Genomic DNA, 25,192 nt, shown 5'->3' with positions numbered 1-25,192 from the left:
CATAGGAAACAACGTACATTTTGTCTTAAACATTTGTTTTGATTCTCGGTAGTTGGCGCTGTAATTCAAGAACATCTATGTTCCCATTTTTGCGTGGAAAATGGTTACGGATAAATAAAAAATACTTATTTACTTCGTAAATTTTGATTCACTAAAACTAAAAGTCTCCCTCTCTCCCCATAGGATGGGTTCTGAGAAAGAGGAACTAGAGTTTTACAAATGTTGACCCATATACTAATTTTTTCCTTAGATTCGGATAAGTTTTGTTTGTTTCGTGGTCATGAGGCCACACAACTTTCAATTATCAAAAATATCATCTGACTAGCTAACTAAGTAACCAAACATCCTACTTACTTAATTAAAAATACATTAACAGCAATAGTGACATTAAGTGTCAAAGGTGATCAACTTTCATTGATGTGCACATTCCCGAACATGTGCTGTAGTGTTTACCTTGCATTCAAATAAGACTTTAATTCACTGTCACACTGAACGACGTTACATTGTTAAAAACATAGGAAACCCAAAATATTGCATGTGGTTATGAAAATATCTATGTTCAAAGACAACAAATGAGCTTTGCACTTAACTATCACACTTATGGAAGAAAATACGTTCAAAAACTCACATCGCAGAGGCAAATAAATTTGCTGCAGTTGCTTGAGAATTAATCGCCTATCACTAAGTTTCAATTCCTATAATAAGGTACGATGTAATTATTAGGGCACAGAAAGTTTTTTAGTACAAGCTTGTGTGACAGGAGAACGATTCAAAAGTTTAATACAGTATCTAAACTTCAAAACGATAGCTACAACAAGAAGAATTTTTGTCACAAACAATTTGGCAATTCACCTTGTATTTTCTGATAGTCTGTTTACCGATCTACAAATGCTTGATATCACGGAATGTCCCAGAACACTGCTGCCCTAAGAAATGAAAACTTGGTGAAACAATGAAAATTTACATTCAACACCCAAAGGAACACATTTCTAAAAATACGTAATTTTAAAATGAAACAAAACAGGTACAACGTTGCGTCAAGCAGTTTTTTGGCAGCGTGACTATTGTTGATCAAGAGACAGCGCAATCTGTGACCTCAGAATCCAGCCAGCTTTACCCAAGTAATTACTCAGCGTAAATCAGACACCCCCGGATAATCGCGTTAATTCTGTGCATGGTGCTAGTAACTGCAAGCATTATCTGCCAAGAAAAATGATCAGTAAACAGTCAAATCATGAATGATCTTTAACCCATCAATCATGGAAATGAATACAATATGACTACGAGCGTAATTACACTCCCACGTACCAATAAAGGGGCAGAAACCAACCCCTTTAGTATTAACAGCAAAAAAAAAGAAAAGAAAAGAAATGAAAACACCGCTCAGTGGCATAACGGTAGCAAGCGGCCGCCACGCTGTGTGAAAAATCAACAAGATTTTGATGGATGCATACGGTTGGCAAAGAGCTTCAATTACATTAGCCGTCAGCACCTTGAACATCAAGTAATTGTCATTAATCGTTTCCTCCCAAAATTGACAAGTTAACTAACAAGCGTTATAACCACTCACGGCAACAAATGAAGTAACTTAAACCAAAGTCCACAAATCTATCATATACAAGAACGTAAAAGCACAGTATGTCTTCATTACAGAAAATCACAAACTTTGGCTAGTATAATAAGCAGTTGGTACAAACACGTGTAAGGCTGTTGAACTCGCACTCCACGTGCGCACGACGGGGCTTGAGCAAGGAGGAAGACTGAGCAGGTATTTTTAGAGTACTGATAGCCGTGCAGGCAGTTAAGTCCCCAAATTCACGTAAAGCACCTCGCTATAGTTTTAAAGACAGTATGCTTCCACCTTAACCGAAGCGCCGCAGTAGGAATAGCTCCTGCTGCCTCACATCCTCCGGAGTCGCCATTACGAAAACTTATTCTCGGACACGGAGTCCCGAGAGAAATATCGAAGTCCCGTCGTTCGACAGAGAAACTGCGCTGCCCAACCCACAACACGCAGTGCTTGAAGAGCCCTTCCTGCTACGCTACCTGCCACTGTCCGACTCACTTTCTTGCTTCCTTACGCCATAGTCCCGCAGCGATCGCAGGGTCGGCGTGGTTACAACGGATTTGGCAATGTTAGTGTTAGGGATGGCTGGATAACCTTCCTGCCACCACCCCATACCCCCCCAGGACGGAATCGGTGTACCCCAATTGTCTGCGTCAAGTGTAAATTGTGAAATAGTGCGGTCGTATTTCAGATGTCTGCGACGCGTGTAACTGTGGCGGAACGTGGGGACCAGCCCGGTATTCACCTAGCGGAATGTGGAAAACCGCCTAAAAACCACATCCAGGCTGGCCGGCACACCAGCCCTCGTCGTTAATCGGCCGGGCGGATTCGATCCGGGGCCGGCGCGCCTACACGAGTCCAGGAAGCTCGGCTACCCTGGCGGGTGCTATCTGACTCACTCTGCCATGTTAAAAGCGCCACACCCTCCGCTAGAGGCAAAGAAAGATTGCCTATGGAAGACATAACGCGACCTACCGACATTGTACGGCTCAGTCCCTTCGGCGAACTGTCAGGCCTCCTTGCTGCTCTCAGAAAGCCATCTGTGCCAATGTCTTGATCCCGATGGTGGCCATTTTCGAGGATCTGTGGTGTCTTTCATCTGGCAAAAGCAGCGCCTTTTGATCACGGTACCCGCTCTGTCCAGCACAGAAAATCGGACACATGAAGTCACATGCTTAGATTTTACAATTTATATTAACACCTGTACGGGAATAGTGTGTACTTACAACAGGGGAGGCCAAGGTTTCGTCTCACAGTCCGTGTCCTAGCCGCCGCGCCACGCTATTGGAGCGTGAACGCACGGCATTTAAACAGCAGTGCAGTCTTATTGCATACGACTTCCTTTTATATTTCTTCATTAGACCAGAAATAAGTTGTTCCTCACCTTTCAGCGTCTTTCTGTGGGCAATGTGCTGTCAATCCCAGTTAAAATGCGCGGTCTGCATTCCAATCCGGATGTTACAGTTTTCGTTTCTGCCCTCCATTTTTCCTTCATAAATTCAGCAGTAGTGAGTTCTAAATCGAAAAAAAGCGTTCCAGATTTTCTCCTTGACTTAACCGACTCCATATTCGTCGTTCATTTCCATCGAAAAGAGTTGCAACTCATAGTGGGATAATCCATGCGACTTCACAAATTTTACAGTTCATACCACCAATACCTTCACATGCTGCACGGCTGTAAATTTAGCGCTAAGTGCTTCTTGACATTCTAAACAATGGGTCCCACGATCTTTAAATTCTTTCTGCATGTTACGGTAATATTGTTTAATAGCAAATTTGCAGCACCATTCGGTTTAGCGACTGCATAATATGTTCTGAGAATTCTCATCCCTTTCTTCTGCCATTCCCAGTCATTTTTAAAGGCGTCCAACGATAGATCGCCTCTTTTTGTGAAAACATCCACTTGACCCGCGGACGTTTAAAAAGGGTTCGAGATTGGATTAATGAAAAGTAGAGTGAAGATAGGATGCTCGTTTTAAAGCTTCAAGTGTTCTAAATCGTCTCCCCCCTCCTATCACTCACTTCAGTTCATTCAGAACAACGTGCAGAGCGTTCGTTCAACCGCATGAAACTATTATAAAAATTCTTCTTTGGGATGTTGTTGGACTCGCGCGTAACGTGGGCTTGAATTTCGGTTAAGTCGTCAAAGCTCTGGCCCCTCACCTGAATGTCTGAACTCTGTCGTTTTGTAGTACCTTCGTATCGATAACACCAATTCTCGTCACCTGTGATGATCTTTTTCAGAAAATAATTGTCCGCGTTTCTCATTTCAATCATTTTCAACTGTTTCTACAGCCCACAATCCACCGTCCGGGGTGTGATTCCTCACAGAACACTATGACAGCCAAACTGGTGAAATTCCAGGCGAAACATATCAAGATTAGTACACAAAACTAGTATTGAACGCTAATACGATTTTACTTACCCACAAATCCATTATCTGACGAGGAAACAATGACCATGTAAATTTCAACAAATCGCGTACATATGGTAACAAAACAGTAAAATACGAAATTAGCAGCTGTCAACTTTGAACAGGTCGCTTGCTGCAGCTTTCAGCCAACGAGATGAGTTCATAGATTGTTTGGTTAGCGCACGCACTGTGTAATGGCGGACAGCATGCTCACTCACTTCTGGTATACAAATATTTATTGCGCATAACATTATAACCAAACGATTTAGCAGTCTGCAGTGAATGTTGCTCAGTTTGAGTGTGTGTGTGTATTAAGGCCTATGTCTGATACTAGTAGATTTCTCTTAGTCAGGAATGACCGTTTTACCAGTGCTAGACTGCTTTTTAAGGCCACCTTGCTCCGTCCGTCATGGGATACTTTGCTGCCTAGGTAGCAGAATTCTTTAACTTCATCCATTTCGTGATCACTAGTTATGATGTTCTCATTTCTCCTACTTGTCATTACTTTCATGATTCTTCGATTTACTCTCAAGCCATATTTTGTACTCTTAAGACTGGTCGTTCCACTCAACAGGTCTTGTAATTATTCTTCACCTTCACTCAGGATAGCTACGTCATCAGCGAATCTTATCCCTGATATCCTTTCACCCTGAATTTTAATCCTGCCGTTGAATCTCTCTTTTACTCCCATCACTGCTTCTTCGACGTACAGATCGAACAACAAACTACATCTCTTTCTGATATTCTTTTTAATCCTAGCATTTCGTTCTTGATCTTCCACTCTTATTGTTCCCGCTTGGTTCTTGTAGTTGTTGTATGTTACCCGTTTTTCCCTATAGCTTACACTTATATTTTTCAGAATTTCTAACATCTCGCACCATTTTACATTGTCGAACACTTTTTCCAGGTAGACATATCCTATGAACGTGTCTTGATTTTTTTTCAGTCTGGCTTCCAGTATCAACCGCAACGTCAGAACTGCCCCTCTGATGTCTTGACCTTCCCTAAAGCCAAACTTATCATCATCTAACAAATCCTCAAATTTCTTTTCCATTCTTCTGTATTTTATTCTTGTCAATAACTTGGATATATGAACTGTTAAGCTGATTGTGCGATAATTCTCGCACTTGTCAGCTCTGGCAATCTAAGAAATTGTATTGACGCTGTTTTTCCGAAAGTTGATAATATATTGTCACTCTCATACATTCTACACACCACCGTCAGCAATCTTATTGCTGTCCCAATGATGAAGTGTTACCTATCCCTCCTGCCTTATTTGGTGTTAAGTCTGACAAAGCTCTTCTAAATGCTGGTTCTAATCGGGATCCCTCATCTCCTACCTATTGCCTACTGTTTCTTCTGCGATCACGTCATAAGTCCTCCTCTTCATAGAGGCCGTCAATGTACTCTTTGCACCTATCCGCTCCCTTCTCTCCATTTAACAGTGGAATTCCCACTGCGCTCTGAATGTTACTGCCCTTGCTTTTAATTTCACCGAAGGTAGTCTTGATTTTCCTATGCGCCGAGACAGTCCTCCCGACAGTCATTTGTTTTTCGACATTTTGACATTCTTCATGCAATCATTTTGCCTCAGCTTCCCTGCACTTCCCATCCATCTCATTCCTAAGACACCACAGAAGGCAGGTGCTTACTGGAGTGAATATTACTGAATCATTTCATTATGTCATGACTGTAAAATACTGACGCGAATTACTTAAAAAACAGGTCGAAGCTGATCTCGGAGAAGATCAGGTTGGGTTCCGGAGATGAAGAAATGGAGAAAGTATATGAGGATATTGAACAGGTACCTCAGCACGTAAAGAGGGATGAAAATGTAACAGTCACTGGGACTGGAATGCTGTTGTAGGGGAAGAAGTAGAAGAAAGGATAACAGGAGAATATGGCCCTAATAGAAGGAATGAGACAGGAGAAGACTAATTGAGTTCTGCAATGAATTTCAGACGTTAGTAGTGAATATTCTGTTCAAGAATTACAAGAGGATCAGATATATTTGAAAAGTTGGGACATACAGGGAGATTTCAGTTAGATTACGTCATGGTGAAACAGAGACTGCGATATCAGATACTGCATTGTAAGTTTCAGAGAATAGTCAGCAAGAACAATGGTTATGAAATATTTTCAGTTAATGAGGCGTGGCTATAAAGCCTAAGATTAATGTTATGCACCTCAGTGCATGTACACTATCGACCGTTAATATTGCTTCTCAATGAAGGTTTCAAGCAACAACTGTCCAACTGACATATAAAATGTAAAAAGGTGTAAGATGCTCGAACTTCTGAGAAAAATGGCGGTAAGCTGTAGGAAATGATAAGAGTGGAAGACGAAGTACGAAGTGCACTGGTAAAAAAGGGTGTAAGACAGATTCAAAAAATGGTTCAAATGGCTCTGGGCACTATGCGACTTAACATCTTAGGTCATCAGTCCCCTAGAACTTAGAACTACTTAAACCTAACTAACCTAAGGAGATCACACACATCCATGCCCGAGGCAAGATTCGAACCTGCAACCGTAGCGGCCACGCGGTTCTAGACTGAAGCGCCTAGAACCGCACGGCCACACCGGCCGGCTGTAAGACAGGGATATAATATTTCGCCCCTACTGATCAATCTGAACATCCAAGCTGCAATGACGGAAATAAAAGGAATGTTCAGTAGTGGAATCAAAATTGAAGGTGAAAGATATCGAAGGTAAGATTCGCTGATGACACAGCTGTCGTCAGTGAAAGTGAAGTATTAAAGAATCTGATGAATGGAATGAATAGTCTAATGATCACAGAATGTGAACTGAGAGTGAATCGAAGAAAGACGGAAGTAATGCGAAGTAGCAAAAATGAGAACAGCGAGAAACTTAACATCAGGATTGCTGGTCACAAAGTAGATGGAGTTAAAGGATTCTGCTACCTAGGCAGCAAAATAGCCCGTGACGGATGAAGCAAGTAGGACATAAAAAGAATACTAGCACTGGCAAAAAGGGCATTCCTCGTCAGGAGAGGTCTACTAATATCAAACACAGACCTTAATTTGAGGAATAAATTTCTGAGAATGTGCATTTTGAGCACAGTATTTTGTGGTAGTGAAACATGGTCAGTGGGAAAACCGGAAAGGAGGAGACTCGAAGCATTTGAGAGGTGGTGCTACAAAAGAATGTTGAAAATTAGGTGGACTGATAACGTAAGGAATGAAGAAGGTCTCCACGGAATAGGAGAGGAAAGGAAAACACTGACAAGGAGAAGAAGAAAGGATGGTAGGACATCAGTTAAGACATCAGGGAAATCTATTAAGACATCAGGGACTAACTGACATGGTACAACAGAGAGCTGTAGAGGTTAAAAGATGTAGAGGAAGACAGAGATTGGAATACATCCTGCAGATAATTGAGGACGTAGCTTGCAGGTGCTTGTCCAAGATGAATAACTTGGCATAGTCGATGAATTCGTGGCGGCCCGCAGCAAACCAGTCAGAAGATTGATGAGTTAAAAAACAAAAAGCCCGCATTCATTCAGTGCTATTGTCATGTTCCATAAATTTTGATTTGTTACGTGGTCAATAATTTAAGTTATATGGGTCCGCGGAAATCTGTCATAAATATGCTGTCTCCTGATTAGTGGGAAACAGCAGCAGGCGCCGTATTCAAAGCTGACAGCTGAGGTAGCCGTGTTTGAGGCTGGTTTCTTTGAAATACTACACACGTCGCCCGCATTGTGGCGACAGCGTGTTTCAAGTGACTGAGTGCATTTCTGGGTGCATGCATACTTAATAGTCAACAACATTGGCCCCTAAGAGAGGGTGTTATATCTGGTTACACTTTTAAAACTTTCGCCCTAGCCAGCTGTGTTAAAACCTCAACTCCTTCCGAACAGGCCATGAAGGCCCACCGGCATCGACCGGCCGCCGTCTCATCCTCAGCCCATAGGCGTCACTGGATGCGGATACGGAGGGGCATGTGATCAGCACACCGCTCACCCGGCCGTATGTCAGTTTCCGAGACCGGAGCCGCAACTTCTCAATCAAGTATCTCCTCAGTTTGCCTCACAAGGGTTGAGTGCACACTGTTTGCCCAAAACCCCACGGCAGACCGGATAGTCAACCATCCAAGTGGTAGCCCAGCCTGACAGCTCTTAACTTCGGTGATCTGACGGGAACCGGTGTTACCACTGCGGCAATGCCATTGGCAGCCAGCTGTATAGCAGAAGGTTAATATATTATGTAATACAATTTTTAAATTATGACATACACTTCGTGTGCTGCAGCCTTTTTCTCAAATTACAAGAATTACTCCGAAGTATAAGGTTCCTCCAAGTGTGAAAAAAAATTCACTGTTATCAATCTAGGAACAAATCTCCTCTTGGAGTTTAAAGGCTCTGCAGACGAGAAAATTTTGTCAGTATTATGTTTAATCGCCTGTCCCACACATTATTACCGTACTACACATCAGTGGTCAGAAAGTGAAATCGGATGAAGCAGTAGTGGTATCAGCAACCAGTTCCAACTTAAACATATTGTGAAACAGGAGGTATTAGAAACTAAAACCAGTTTCCTGTTTAAGACAGTTAAAGCTATTAACCAGTAAAGGAACTCAGTCTGTTAGCAAGTATAACGTGTTCCAAGGTAAAAGACTTTCTTCTGTTTCAAGGCACACGATGGCGCTGTACTAAAGATGTATGGTTTAACTGTCCACATGTTATATACACTTAAGAGCCAAAGAACTTGTACACCTGCCTGATACCGTGCATGACACGCGAGCACTCAGAAGTGCCGAGGGAACTGACACCATGAATCCTGCAGGACTGTCCATAGGACCGTGAGAGTCGAGGGGGTAGAGATCGTTCTGAACAGCACGTTGCAAGACACCCCAGATATGCTCAATGATGTTCATGTCTGCTGAGTTTGGTGGCCAGTGGAAGTGTTTAAACTCAGAGGAGTGTTCCTGGAGCCGCTCTGTAGGAATTCTGAACGTGTGGGTGTCGCATTATCCTGCTGGAATCGCCAAAATCCGTCAGAATGCACAATGGACATGAATGGATGCAGGTGATCAGACAGAACGCTTACGTACGTGTCACCTGTCAGACTCGTATCTAGACATATCAGGGGTCCCACATCACTCCAACCACACGCGCCCCACAACATTACAGAGCCTCCACAAGCTTGAACAGTCCCCTGCTGACATGCATGGGACATAGATTCATGATCTTCGTACATCCATATTTAAGGTGGATGCTGATGGGACGCAGCTGGTGTAATTTTTATTAAAAATGAAACTCCTCCCGCTGTACTGAAGATTTTATATTAAGTACAGCTGGAGGAGCTTCATTTTTAATAAAAAATAGATTCGTGACGTTGTCTCGGTACACGCCTATCCGCTCGATACAATTTAAAAAGAGACTCGTTCGATCAGGCAACATGTTTTCAGTTATCAACAGTCCAGTGTCAGGGTTGACAAACCCAGCCGAAGCGTAAAGCTTGGTGTCGCGCAGTTGAATGGTTCGCACGCTGACACTCGCTGATGGTCCAGCATACAAATCTGAAACAATTTACGGAAGGGTTGCAGTTCTCTGACGTTGAACGTTTCTTTTCAGTCGTCATTGGTTCCGTCCTTGCAGGATATTTTCCGGACGCGACGATATCGGAGATTTTATATGTTGCCGGATTCCTGTTATTCACAGTACACTCTTGAAATGGTCATACAGGAAAAGCCCCACGTCAGTGCTGTCTCGGAGATGCTGTGTCCCATCGCTCATGCGCCGACTATAACACCAGGTTGAAACTCACTTAAATCTTAATAACCTGCCGTTGTAGCAGCTGTAACCGACCTAACAACTTCTCCAGATACTTGTTGTCTTGTACAGGGTGAGTCACTACATATTGCCACCTAGAATAACTTTTTTTGCTGCTGGGTGGGGTCGCATCAGAGATATGTAAGTCAACTTTGATTTTAGTTTGATACTTATTTTCTGATAGCAGCTATTGAGACGAATCCAGCGATGTGTAACAGTAAGGTCTTTGAAGGCCAACGAAAGACACAAATGTGGCATGGACTTCCATTTAGAGAAGGTGTTCGAAGTGACGACCATTGGTATCAATGCAGTGCTGCAATCTACCTATCATGGACTGAGTGGTATTCCTTATCACTTCGGCACTTATCGAAGCACTTGCTCTGAGAATTCTCTCTCGTATATGGTGCAAATAGTAAATATTCGTCGAATATGACGTATACATCTAACTTGCCATTAAAATGTAAACATATTCGACAGTTTCTCAGTATAACGCTATTAGGAACGGTAAGACTAGTATCGCCGAATCAGGCAAATGGGAATAATGTATTCCTTTGAAGAAGAAGTCGATATGTTTCTCATTTAGGGATAATGCCACCGAAATTCGGTGAGAACTAGAGACTTATACGCTGAATGATATCCTCAACGTACTAACCCTACACTCATACACTGAAATATGTGTATGATAAATTGAGAACAACTGAATCTTTAACGCATCGGAAACATATCCGGCTAAGAAAAGTTACTAACGAGTGAAATGAAATTGGTACTCTTGACACTGTGGTTCGAGATCCTTGTGTTAGTTGGCCCAAATCACAAGGGAATCAGACATGAGCCAGAGTAGGGTTGTTCGTGTTCTGCATCGCCATAAATATCATCCTTACCATATCAGTCTTCATAAAGAATTAACTGGTACGGATTGTACGCGTCGCATTGAATTCTGCCGATGGGCTCAACGTCAGATTTAAAGGGATGACACATTTACTGATTTGATTTTATTTACTGACGAGGGTACATTCACGAACCATGGAAATGTTAATTTGCATAACGTGCATTATTGGGCAACTGAAACTCCGTGTTGGCTGCGGCAAGTTACACACCAAAGACAGTAGTCGGTGAATGTATGGTGTGAGATTCTGGAGGAGAGAATTATAGACCCCTGTTTCATAGAAGGAAATATTAATCGTGGGAAGCACACCACATTCCTGCAAGAAACATTAGGTCTGTTATTGGAAGAAATACCTTTAGAAATAAGGAACAGACTATGGCATCAACACGATGGGTGTCTGGCACATTTTTCGCTGATGGTTAGAAATGTGCTGCAGAGACAGTTCGCAAATCGTTGGAATGGATGCGGAGGAGATGTGTCGTGGCCGGCTCATTCGCCAGACTCGATGCCGCAAGACATTGTTTATAAAGACATTCCAACTACACCTGAACATATGCGAGAGAGAAGTGTCAGAGAATGTGCTGCGGTAAGTCCCGAAGTGATAAAGAATACCACTCAATCCATGAAAAGAAGATCGCAGCACTGCAATTTATACCAATGGTCATCACTTCGAACACCTTCTCTAAATTGACGTTCATGTCACGTTTGTGGCCTTCTTTGACCTTCAAAGACCTTACTGTCACACAACATTGGATTCGTCTCGATATCTGTTATCAGAAAATGAGTACCAAACTGTAGAACCCCATTTTAAAAAAAAAAAAAAAAAAAAAAAAAAAAAAAAAAAAAAAAAAAAAAAAAAAATCTGAAGCAACCCCACCTAGCAACAAAAATCCAACGTCATATTGTGGCCCCAGTTCTCCCATGCAACTTTTGTCCGACAACCTTTTCAGCTGCTATCATACTTTCGGAGTTATTCTTGGTGGCAATAGCTAGTGACTCACCCTGTATAGACATTGCCGACCGCACCGCCGTATACTGCCTGTTTAAATATCTCTCTATTTGAATAAACATGCCTATGGCAGTTTCTTTGGCGCTTCAATGCAAATAGCTCTAAAATATGTAGGCAACAACTAAAACAGTGGAAGATGGCGGAATCTGCTTATTGCGGTCTCTAGTGAGTATCCCTTCATGTACTTCTCAAACCAGTGATTGGACTGAATACCGACGAAAAACCATCATGTGTTCCTAGGTAATTCTCTAGGTACATTACTTTTCCATACTATACAGTTGTGAGAATTGTATTTTATGTCAGAGAGTGATGTTTATTTAGTTTTCTTATCCTGCATTTACCACGATTCAGTAAAGGTACAAGGCGAATATATGAGTACAGTTTTATTGAATTTGAGTTGCGGAATAAATTCAATTCCCTTGATACAATCGTCTTGAGGAGGGGAGGCGAGCCAGAAATCTGGTAAGCTGTTAGCATAGATGTGGATTTTAGGCTGTTTCCCAATAGCAAGTAAGAAAATACCTCGCTGGTACCCGTGTCCCATTTCAGATACACACTACACAAACAATTAGAAAAATGGTTCAAATGGCTCTGAGCACTATGGGACTTAACTTCTGAGGTCATCAGTCCCCTAGAACTTAGAACTACTAAAACCTAACTAACCTAAGGACATCACACATATCCATGCCCGAGGCAGGATTCGAACCTGCGACCGTAGTGGTCGTGTGGTTCCAGACTGTAGCGCAAACAATTAGAAAACGTTTGTATAATGGACAGTGAGATCAACCAGAAGAGGTACACCGATTCTTCTCAAGGGAGAATGGTAGCTTGAGCAATGGCACCCGGGCGTCAAATGCCAACGAGAAAAGGAAAAGGGAAAGAAGATAAAGAGCATCTCACGTTGAATTAATCATACTGACTGACACACTTATTACATTCAGTATAGCATAACGAGATTAGATCTCCACTTGATTATACGGTCTATTTACACTATTTAAATTTTGATCGACGTTCCCATCGTGTTATCTACTTATACTACTAGTACCACATGTCGATTTTATCACCATCACTGACGTCAAGAAGGTGCAAACGAATCTAAGATCAGAAGTCAACACGTCGACCCACGACTACGAGCCGGTCGCAGTAAACGCCGCCCTTTGGCGCGCCTCACTTCACACCAGACGCGACCCTACGCTCCCCTCCAGCCCTTCGGCCCTTCTCAGCGCTAATTGGGGCGCCCTCCGCCCCCACTCGTATTAATTAATCGACGCCGGCGCCGGGGTTAACGGGCCGCAAACGCTGCTGACGAGGTGTCGGAAAAAGGGGCGAAATTAACAATCTCCACGCCGCAATTATGACGAGGCGTTCTTCCCGCCTGTCTCGTGCGCGGCCCACAAACACTCAGGGGAGTCTCTTGTGTTTCGATACCGACTCACGGCCTAACAAGCGTCTCGCGTTTAATGACAATGAAAGGAGAATATGTGACTCGCACGGGGAAAGAAATGAAATCCTTATTTCTGTTATTGAGGGTGTATGTTTATATGTTCGCAGGTGACTATATTCATCTGCCAAATAACAATTAAAATTCATGGTGAACCTTCAACTGTGCTTTAGTTTGCACAATGAGCTTCGCAACTAGTTTCAGTTAAATTACCATTATCAACGACAAACTGGCATGAACAGCTGCGTTCATGTTGAGACGTGACAGAGGCATCAGGTACGTAGGGTACTGGCGCGCCTCAACCGGCTCTAGAAGGCAGGAAGACAACGCCGCGTCACAACTGCCACCTGGTTTTCCATTCGCCGATTTCCAAGAATCATAATTTCGTATTTCCACCAATAAAAAGAAATGATAAAAATACCAACATCCCTGCCCTTCATCCTTAACAGGATTAGATAATAGCCACGTCTGCAGGTGTATAAGAAACAAAGTTTTCTCATTCAGCAGTACACAAAAACACCCTGAAGAAGGTCACTTTCATCAATGACCGAAACGTTGGTAGTTTTACGAAACGTCGGTAGCTTTACGTATTGATAACGCGGTCACAAATCCAGAAAAAATGTCCGCCCCCGGTAGCTGATTGGTCAGCACGACAGAATGTCAATCATCAGGGCCCGGGACGATCCCAGCTGGGTCGGAGATTTTCTCCGCTCAGGGACTGGATGTTGTGTTGTCCTAATCATCATTTCATCCCCTTTGGCGAGCAAGTCGCCGAAACGGCGTCCAATCGAAAGACTTGCACCCGCCGAACGGTCTACCCGACGGGAGGCCCTAGTCACACGACATTTTTTATCCAGAAAAATTGTTATTGTCTGTGACAATGGCCGAGGAAGCCTACGTTTATGTATAATTATATATGTCAAAAACACCTTATCAGACGGAAGGCTGGCCTCGAGCAATGAGGAAATCTACTGGGAACTGGCACGATATTCAGAAAACCCCTCAACTGCTCTGAATCCACCTAAAGATACTTATTCGTTTTCTTGTGTCTTTGTCCCCAATCGGCGCAGGATCGGTTTGGTTACTAAAGAGATATGGCACGATTAATTTAAGGGGTGGCCGGAAGTCCATCCTATCGCACACTGTTACTCAGTGGGAAGGCGTGTGTATCCCAACTGTCTGCATGTAGCCTTATTCACTTATTCATGTGGAAGCGTATGGAAGTTTTCTGAATGTTTGTAAGTCGTGTAACTAAGATGAGATTTGGGTACCAGCCGCAGTCGGAAGTGGGAAACCGCCTAAAAACCACATCCAGGTTGGCCGACCGACCCCCGTCGTTAATCCGCCAGGCGAATGCTATCCGGGAGCGGAGCACCTCCCCCACCCGGGAGCACCGCTTTTAAGACCCGCAACTACGCGGGCGGGTGAGCCCGTCAGGATTCCCTAAGGAAATCTTCACTTACACCCACCATCACAAGGCATATCCTCAAATTCAGCAATAACAGAGCTGCCGAAGTGCTGAAAAAAATTGGATCAAATTCCCTCAAAGAACTCACACAAAACTTGAAAGAGATTTAGAAGACAGGAAGTACGCGCTAACTGGCTCATTGTACAAAAAGCCGTCAAAGGGGATTTAAATATCGAAGAATATCCCTTATGAAGGGAAAAAAGTTAAAACACAAAGTGCTCATGGAAATGGTAATAGGGAATATTAAAGAAGTTTGCGGAAAAATAGAGTGAATATCAGAAACGATGAGGAAGAGAAGAATTTCATTCTATGGGCACCTGAAAAGGCTAGGATAACAAAATGAATTTTTAACTTTGTTGACAGAAACCCCAAAACATCAGTGACATGGATAACAGAAGTTAAAACTGACCTAAGGGAAATGAAAATAATGCAGGAAGAAATAGGAGAAAAAGAAAGATTCAGAACAAAAGGTTTCAAGTTCCTTCAGGAGAAAACAAAGAAAAAGACAGGTGCAATACGGACAGAAGTAAATTAGTGTAAAGAAAGAAAGGAAAAAAGAAAGAATACTTAATTATTTCATGTGGTTCTGAGTACGCAAACAATTTTTTTTTTTTTTTTTTTTTTTTAAGAGAAAGCACTCAGGAACAGCCCTAGCATCATATGTTCCTTTGCGGGGAATGATCCAGTCGGTCAGCAATCCATTATTTTCATCAGGGGCATGACCCAAAAACCTTAAACCTCATCGTTTATTCAATAGAAAGTACTTCACAGACTGGGCAAGTGAATAACCCGTTGGTCCACCTCTGGCCATTATGGAAGCAGTTATTCGGTAGTCATTGATTAACAGAGTTGTTGGGAGTCCTCCTGAGGGATATCATGCAAAATTCTGTCCAACTGGCGCGTTAGATCGTCAAAATTCCGAGCTGGTTGGAGGGCCCTGACCATTATGCTCCAAACGTTCTCAACTGGGGAGAGACCCGGAGAACCTACTGCTCATGGTTCGGTTTGGCCAGCACAAAGACAAACAGTAGAAATTTTCGGAGTGTGAGGGCGGGTATGTTGCTGAAATGTAAACCCAGGATGGACTGCCATGATCGGCAACAAAACAGGGAGTAGAATATTGTCGATGTACTGCTGTGCTGCAGGGTTGCCGCGGATGACAACCTAAGGGGTCCTGCTATGACAGGAAACAGCACTCCAGACTATCGTTGCCGGCCGGTGTGGCCGTGCGGGTCTAGGCGCTTCAGTCTGGAACCACGTGACAGCTACCGTCGCAGGTTCGAATCCTGCCTCGGGCATAGATGTGTGTGATATCCTTAGGTTAGTTAGGTTTAAGTAGTTCTAAGTTCTAGGGGACTGATGACCTTAGATGTTAAGTCCCATAGTGCTCAGAGCCATTTGAACCTCTTTTTAGACCATCGTTCACGGTTGTCGGAGCGTGTGGCCGATGATAGATTGGTACCCCACCTCTGCTTGGGGCACCTACAGACAAGTCTTCGCTATTCACTGGGACTCTTTACGATGCGACACTCGTGACTGAAGACAATTCGATTCCACTTAATGAGATTCCATTGAAATGTTCACGTAGCTCACTCTCTGCCATATCTTGCTATTCGTAACGAGTCCTACTCCCAGTAAATAATTTTCTGCTGTTGTTGATACTACCCTATGTTCATCTTATCGCATATCCACTACTTTATTGATTATATGACGGTGTATATATGTTTAAAAAAATCAACATCTATTACACCTGGGGTAGAGATAAGTAGCGGCTATGAATACTATTTTGTAATTTTACATATCTAGCCTGGTTCTGGTTCAAATGGCTCTGAGCACTATGGGACTTCTGAGGTCATCAGTCCCCTAGAACTCAGAACTACTTAAACTTAACTAACCTAAGGACATCACACACATCCATGCCCGAGGCAGGATTCGAAACTGCGACCGTAGCGGTCGCGCGGCTCCGGACTGTAGCGCCTAGAACCGCTCGGCCACTCTGGCCGGCTTGCCTGGTTCTGGTGTCTGGGGCTTTCTTCCAGTAATATTCCATGTCTCGTCAGTTATATTCACGTTTATTTGTCATTCCAATTTGATACATATTCTCTTTGATAATACAACAGCTGACAGAGAGAACTTTCCCGAACAAAAGTGATCACACAGGTACCAACTGCCAGACTAAAACAGACAGACTCACAGCACTGAACTGAACTAGAACTGAACTGAACTCAACTCAACTGAACTGGCGCTGCATGGCAGCGTTCCCTGTTTATACTTCACAATCAATGAGTGTTTCTGATATTCATTATTACAGTATCGTGAAATTAATAGTTACAATTAAAATTTACAAATATACGAAAGATTAGCAATGAGAGTATGTACAAAATAAAATAGCATTTTGTTACGTAAAATTTCAGGTTAGAAATCGTACAATTTAATCTTTAAAAGTAAATATGAGTTATTTACAACAACGCGTTTTGTTAATTTAAAAAATACAGATTAATTTCCGCACAGAAAATGTTCCGAACATTTGCATTAGATATGCACAAGCTGTTTGATTTTTCTACAACAGTGAAATTTGAAATATGCGTCCAAGCGTAAGTAATGTAGTAAATAACGAGTGCTGACAATGATCAGTTAATTATTTTGGTGATGATATTAGCTCTGGTTTACAAATTTGAGTTTGAAGTTACATATTGCTAGAAATTACATAATTTTAGCTTTGGTTCTACCTTTTTTGATTAAGTTACAATAACTTTTCCAAATAGAAATTTCGGGACCAATTTACAGTTCATTAACGAAAGGAATAACGATACTAATATTTATATTTGCTTATTGTTAAATGAATTACATACCGATTATTATATTCGTGATTTAAAATTGATGGTTCATAGTTATTATTATGTTACACATTTACATATTATATAATTGTTAGTCGTTGTATTTAAATATCAGTCTTTGCTCAAAATAATATCATTACATCATAAATCACTCTTCCACAGTGTCTTAAATGTAATATATTTAATAATTGAAATGATCGATACCAGGCTACACATTACGGGTATCGACTATTGCAGTATAGTCCAGACAGAGCCTTTGCATTCACCTTTTCAGATTTTCTAGCTTCCCGACCACGTTCAAACTTCTAACATGCCGCGCCACAATTCATAGAACGTTATCCTTTCCTTGGCTGTTCAGTCTTTCTCTCAGGGTCGCCTCCCCATTGGCAGTATGCTCCCACATATCCGGAATCTGTTGCCAATGGAGAGATCATCATTACACTTTTTCAATTGCAGGCCACATGTCTTGGCGATACACGTTATGTGTCTTAATGCAGTGGTCTCAATTCCCTTCTGCATCCTCATGCTGTTGGTCGTATTCCTCTTTTTAGAGACAGTTTCCCACCCCAAGAGCAAGAGAGTGCCCTGAACCTCTGACCTCGCCTTCTCCCTCTTTGACAAGGCCGTTGGCAGAATGAGGTTGACTTCTTTTGTCAGAAATTTAAGCTGCGATGAGCTTCGAACGCGGGCCCGAGGACGTCGTCGTCACTAGTCAAAAGCGCTACAAACACCATTTTCCCCCCTCTCTCATATTTGTTCCTTAATATTCTCGTGATTTGGTCTGGGTGGACATCACATGACGCCCCTTCAAGTTCATCGTTGAATGCTTCGCTCTCCAATCAGTTTTTTTTTTATTATTATTATTACAGACGACACCCAGTCATCTGACCGAACACGGTGAGCTACCGTTATGGCACCCCTAGACCACGGGTTCGTACGCAATAAGCGTTCTAGACACACTGGACAGTCTTCGTAGACCAACCATTGGGCACCTTCATTCACGTTGGTCACGACTAAATACGTTAGCTCTTTCGGACAGTGAGTCACGTTTCCACCTCGACTTGTCTTTTTGCGGTGATTGAGCAGACTGGTAAATACACGTGGATCAACTGAAGCGTTCTATATCGCTTCGCCAACGCATCAGTTCACGATAACGTTGGAAGCTGAAGAAGCGAATTAAAATTTATGCTGTGGCCGGGACTCGAACCCGGGTTTTCTTGCTTATTAGGCAGATATGCTGACCATTATATCACGATAGCTGCACGAACTACCCAAGTCAAATACCCTCCCCAACACAAACTCCAATTCAAATCTCCCCTTATATTGTCACTATTACCAGGGCTCTCCGAGATTGGAATAGCACCCCAGCATTGGACGAAATGGGAAGTGTTGCACTACATGTGATCGTATAGATCTTGTCGGAGAGCCCTGGTAATAGTGACAATATAACAGGAGATGTTGGGGAGGGTATTTGACTTGGGTAGTTCGTGCAGCTCTGTTGACCATTATGCTCTGGTGGTGTAATGGTCATCACATCAGACCCTAGTTCGAGTCCCGACTGCAGCATAAATTTTAACTCACTTCTTCAGCTTCCAACATTACCGTAGATAAATTAGAGAATTGAATTTCTCAGGGAAAATTTGAGATCTATACGCGCACAGATTCACGTTTCCATCTAATCTAAGCCTCGGGCTGTGCTGCAGATCGGAATGTCACCAAACATTGGATCTTTGGCATCACCACCTCACAATACAGCTCACAATCCATCTCTCATGTCGCTATAAAACAGTCTATCACCACAACCTGCGTTCTAAAACCTAACATAGACGTAGAAGAAACAGTGTCAGCGTTCTATTCTCTATCTGTTTGCGAACTTATAATATCAGCAGTGGTGATTCACGTGACTGCCTGATACCAGCGAAACTCCAACTAAAGTACTCGAAAGCTACCAGTGTTTTCTTTTAACGGGACGTTTAGGATTTTGTACGACTATGTTTCCTTTTGGTGTTTGGGTTTTGTTTACTTTGATGAAGCGACAGGTTGGGGTGACGGCGGCAGGTGCTGTGCTGTGCCGGCAGGTGTCCCGGGTGCGCCGAGCCATGGTGCGGCGCTGCTGGCGAGGACGTGGACGCGCCCTGGGGCGCGGTGCGGCACGCCGTGCTCGCCGTCCAGCTGCTCTGCATGTTCGCCGCCGTATCGCTCGCCTGGGTCGTCTTCCGGCAGCGCAAGTGCAAGGTGGGTCCACCAGCAGGCAGCAGCAGCAGCAGCCGCTCTTACACTGTATGGTGGTACACAGTTGTGGGACCACCTTTCTAAAATAAATGCAAGTGGATGAAGATCAGTTTAATGTTGAGTACTATGAGATGGAGGAGGAGGAAAAGTGTGAAGTGTGTTGGATGCGACTCGTAATCTTTCAGACCGGAAGGTGGTCATGTAACACATCAAAGAGATAGAGAATTACGCGACACAAACAATGGTATGTTTCGTTTATGCAAAACTCTAGAGTTACGTCGTTTTTTATACACAAAATCATGAATGCCAGTAACACCGCATAAAGCCTCTATGATGCACTCGACTACCTGTCCATCACGTAATAAAGTTGTTGTTTTTCTCTTCACTTATTCTTCATGTACTTTAAATAAAAATGGAAATGTCGTGTGGCTAGGGCCTCCCGTCGGGTAGACCGTTCGCCTGGTGCAGGTCTTTCGATTTGACGCCACTTCGGCGACCTGCGCGTCGATGGGGATGAAATGATGATGATTAGGACAACACAACACCCAGTCCCTGAGCGGAGAAAATTTCCGACCCAGCCGGGAATCGAACCCGGGCCCTTAGGATTGACAGTCTGTCACGCTGACCACTCAGCTACCGGGGCGGACTTCATGTACTTTATCCAACACGTGTACGAGAATGGGAGCATAAATGTAAACATTCCGCTTCCTCAGGCGTGTATGGACTCCCATATTCAACAGATACAAAATTACGGTCACATGTCTCCAAATATAGAAATCTAATGAATTTTATTTATATTATTTAATTCCGGAGTTCGTGGCAGCCATTCCAATGGACCTCTGCGACCATCCATCTCTGGAGATCCTGTAAGTCCAGATATGACTGACAGACTTGCCAGTAACGAGGTGGGGCACCATCGTGCTGAAAGAAATTGGCAATGTCCAGTCTCGAGACAGCACCGACGGCAAAACATCTTTCTCCGACAGCTGCAGACAGCGGGATGAAGTAGGGCCCAACAATACGCTAATCCCATATTCCATATCAGACCATCACTTTCGATGAGCCATCTACTTTCGATGGATCCATCCAGAGAGGGTTCACATCTGATCAGTTTCTATGATTCTGTAAACGTAGGCTTCCGCTGCCATTGTCACAGTCAATAATTTTTTCTGGGGTTGTGACCGCATTGGCAATATGTAAAACTACCGACGTTTCGGTCACTGTTGCGAGTGACCTTCTTCAGGGTGTTTTCGTTTACTGCAACAGTGACCGAAGCGTCGATAGTTTTACGTATTGATAATTCGGTCACAAACCCACAAAAATTTCATTGTTCTATGACTCTGTTTACTTACCACTTCATCCGCCCACAAATCAGCTTCATCTGTAAAAAGTAAATCGTAAGGGCATCAATGTTGCGTGTCACTCATTCTACAGATTCAAACCGACAATTTAGATCGCCCTCTTTTTTGATGCCCGGACGTTCTCAATGCGTTGTCCTTACGTTAACGCCATCAGCTTTTACATCACCTGCAAGGAAGAAACCTAGGTCATAACTTGGCAATGAGTAAAGTTATGGTCAAATGAAAGCCAGCACTGTATTTCTCGTATAGTTATAATAAGAATGAATCTTTCGTTCTGCTGCGAATTGTGCGCTGATATGAAACTTCCTGACAGATTAAAACCTGATCTTGATCGTGTTATGCACCACAGCTGACACTAACATTAATGCGGAACACACGTTTAACTTTAAATGCGAATATTTTAGGTTACGCTCTGTTATTGATACCGAATGAAACAGCACGTCTACCGGTCAGTGATTTATTTATATTTGCAACTCGTTTCGATAGCTTAAACCTCCATCATCAGTGTGTTACTATTACATATGTGTGTGTTGTGTTACGATTTGCGGGTAACATTTGGCACTGTTTCCAGTGATCACAGGCTTCTTTCTCTATCGTAACACATCACATGTGAACTATCAAATTTTTCAAACAAATATGGTGTCAGGAAACTACAGACTAGTACTTGCGAAAATCTATCATCTGATGTGTTGCATTATCCATTTTCTTCACGTGATTGTAAACAGTGATTAATAATCCAAGTTTACAATAAACTACAACAGAAAACTCCTGGTGCTTTCTGTAGTTTTAATTGTAGTGGAACGGAACTTCACCAACATGTTTCATACTTTATGAAGAAAGAACCACACCTGCAAGATATCACTTCCACCATTCGACACCACGCGAAGATTAGAGCCACAATGCTGATAGTACACAGTTATCACATTCGGAAAGTACAGTTTTTAAACTTTCACGTGCACCGGTTGTTGATCACTCGTTCCGCACCTCTGCAACCGTCTAATGCCCGAGCGCGAAGTACGGGGCGGCTATAATTAAACTCCCGCTGCTTGAGTCAGTATTTTGTATATGTGAAAAACTATTTACCGTATGGGTATTTACTTATTTACTTATTTATTGCAAACTTAATATGTTTTCCAGTAGTTTGCTAATACGTCTCTTCCAACCGTTGAAACTGACTACATGCGGCCTTGGAACATTTTATGAAGTGATGAAGCACACTTCAGTCTCACTGAGGCAGTCAACATTCACAACTGTCGCATTTGGGATCGTCAACGCTAGCGAACATTCATGAAGTTCCCCTGCACATTGAGCGTGTCACTGTTTGGCTTCACGGCACCTTTTCATGATTGGTCCACCTCTCTTTGGGGAACTAGACCGCAAGGACCAAGGACACCCTGAGTCAATGGCATATGTTGCTGTGATCTGCTTCGCCAATTGTGATTGCCGCCCTGAGGTAGAGAGATGCTTTGGACTGAACTGCTTTGATGCACGTTTGAGCTCCACCTCAAATTCTCGTGAGGTCACTCGGTTACTCCGTAACATATTTGGAGGAAACCGAATCATCTGCCGATCGTTCAAAACTGCGTGACCACCGAGATCATTAGATCTGAAACCGTGTGATTTCTTTTTGTGGAGTTCCCTGAAGGACGTGGCTTATCATCGGGACACTAGTATACGCTGAAGGTTGAAGATGGCTTAGCGAGGAAGTTAGCAAACATCCCACCTAAACCTCAGGTGTTTCAGACAGCGGTAGGGCAGTATCTAGTGCCGTTGAAGGCGGATGTATATGCAGATGGTCATCACACTGAAGGATCGTTTGTAACCTGGATTGTAGACATGGCACACAGTTAACTTCTTATGTGTCCTTACAAATGTTTCCTCAAAGTTTCATTGTCCTACGATCACTCATTTCTCAAGTAGCGAAAGGTTAATTATAACCGCCCTGTACTCTACAATGGTGTGACAACTACAGCCCTCTAATTCGCGGGATGTTGAAGACGAAGGAAGGGAAGGTGGATGCATCTGTCTAACGGTTTTCGAAATTTTTTTCGAGAACGCGAAAAATAATAAGTAACATTAGCACATAATATGTCAACCTCACAGACATTTATTATTTTAATCATATGCTGGAATTGATATTCTGCATACACGCCTCAAAAATCAAAATGAATAATCAAAAACAACTGCAGAATTATTATAAAATTAAGTCAATGAATTTCGATTTACAATTTAACCGCGTCAATCTCGTTGAAGAATGGCGCATCTCCTCTACATGTACTTCGCTTTAGCAGTACAATCTTTAAAATCCAAAGAAAATAACTCACAACAGCGATGTTAATAACTAAACAGCGCCACACGCTTAATTATGATACATTCATTCGTTTCATTCATTTACGCTCCATTTGTGAATCTCAACATAAAAATATTCAAATCAAAGAAAACTGTGGCAACAGCTACAGCTTATAAACTGCCCAGTTTGACAGAAAGGAAAAGCTTATTGCCAAAATCGAAATAGTATTTCACAAACGTCTTACTCACACCACTGCAAAGCACTGGTGCTCGATCATTAAGCAGCTGCAGTGGGGTGGAGCGAGTGACAACTGGTGGGCGTGCAGGCGTAAAAGCTATGCGTTCAGGGAGTCATAACAGCCTTCTATCAGAATTATGCCCCATATTTCCGCTAGGGGTCGATTACTGGGACTGATACGTTACAAGTCTTCCTTAATATGTGAGGTGAAGTATTTGATGTAAGAGTTCATTTATTGCATAGCATTTGTTTAGGCTCTGTCTCCTCTGTAAGTTATATTTTTAGAACTGCAACTGCTCCCCATAGTTTTATGGCAATCTTTCTTCATAACACCAAGGGAATTAGCAAGATGGCGGTTTGGTACTATGTAACTGGGAAAAACAGCACTCTTCATGTGTCAGTGTAGCTCCCCCCTATCACTGGCTACTGTATGCGGTCGAATGGATTTTCTTTGGAGTCCCATCGTTTCGTCCCCATCTATACAGGACTCCCTGAAAATGTTTCGCACAGAAGGAAATATTGAGTTTATGCAGAATATCTGTTGGACTACGGCACAATAGCTGTGAAAATTTTACTCGTAGTAATGATCATGTTTGTAGTTAGCGTTTCGTACATGAAATTACAGTACATTGTTCGTAACATATGTACGTTTGCCGGCGTTGTTTATTTTGATGCATTAAACTGTATTTTTAAATGTGGTACAGAAACAGCAGGTCTCACAAGTATCAGCACTGTTGGATACATAGCTGCCTAGCTCTGATAGAAGCGGAGGTACAGATAAAAAACAGTATCGGCCTGCCAAATCAACTTACTTTGCACCTACATGTCACGGACAGGAAACGGTTTTTTGGGCCCCAATTTGTACACTGCCCTATTTGACAGGTACGTTGTGTTGTAGTAGCATCAGCCTGATTTATCGACCCACTTTGCACAGAAGCCAGCACTTCAGGGGCAAATAAATGATTTTCAAGCCCCTGATACGTAACCTGCCCTTGCGTGACATGCGTGTTATGGGAGTAGTACCGGCCTTCTTCATTAAACAATATTGCAGGGGCTACACATCCCATTGAGTATGGCTTTGAACAGGCAGAGAGAAATGGAGCGGAGGACATACCAACAAGGTGGAGGAGGAAATGAACAGAGGGAGAAGGTGGGGAAGATGAATGAGGCAGGTGGTAGGTGTAGATAGGTAGTGGGCAAGTGGAAAATGAGGAGGGGGGAGAGGGAGATGGAAAGAGAGAGTATGATGAGGATACGGACAGAGGTAGGAAGAGGAAGACATGGTCAGAGAGAGGAGGTGGAGGAAATGGACAAAGAGAGAAGGGAGGAGGAGATAGAGTGGGGAGGAGGAAAGAGATAGATGTGGGAGAATGAGGTGGGCAGAAAGAGGGAGGAAGAGGTGGGCACAGAGAAGTAGGGGAGGAGGAGTGTTGAACACATATGTCATTTGCGAACGTAGGTGAAGGTGTGGAGAAAAGGCTAGTAAATTAATGAACGCGAGATTAGAAAAGTTGAAAGCCCCTTGACTTGAGTTTGGCAAGAGAAACTTCGTCTGTCCTCAGAAGGTGAAATACTGTGATAATTAAATGACACAATCTGAATAAACTCCAAAGTTACACAGCAGTATAGTGGTGACTGAAGTTTCTTAGTAATTAAA

General features: G+C 42.9%; 1 protein-coding gene across 1 annotated transcript in view; it reads left to right on the top strand.

The window, feature by feature from the left end:
- Positions 1 to 19,406: 19,406 nt before the first annotated feature.
- LOC124775294 (probable G-protein coupled receptor 158) overlaps positions 19,407 to 25,192 on the top strand; it is a 227,814-nt gene continuing 222,028 nt past the window's right edge. The window contains exons 1-2 of the mRNA XM_047250132.1: positions 19,407 to 19,432; positions 19,494 to 19,650. Of these exons, the coding sequence (XP_047106088.1) occupies positions 19,407 to 19,432; positions 19,494 to 19,650 (183 nt within the window). The remainder of the gene's footprint in view (positions 19,433 to 19,493; positions 19,651 to 25,192) is intronic.

This window comes from Schistocerca piceifrons, chromosome 2 (genome assembly GCF_021461385.2).
Source record: "Schistocerca piceifrons isolate TAMUIC-IGC-003096 chromosome 2, iqSchPice1.1, whole genome shotgun sequence".
NCBI classification, from domain to species: Eukaryota; Metazoa; Arthropoda; class Insecta; order Orthoptera; family Acrididae; genus Schistocerca; species Schistocerca piceifrons.
Note: the sequence above shows the minus strand (reverse complement) of the source record. Positions and strands in the feature narration are given on the sequence as shown.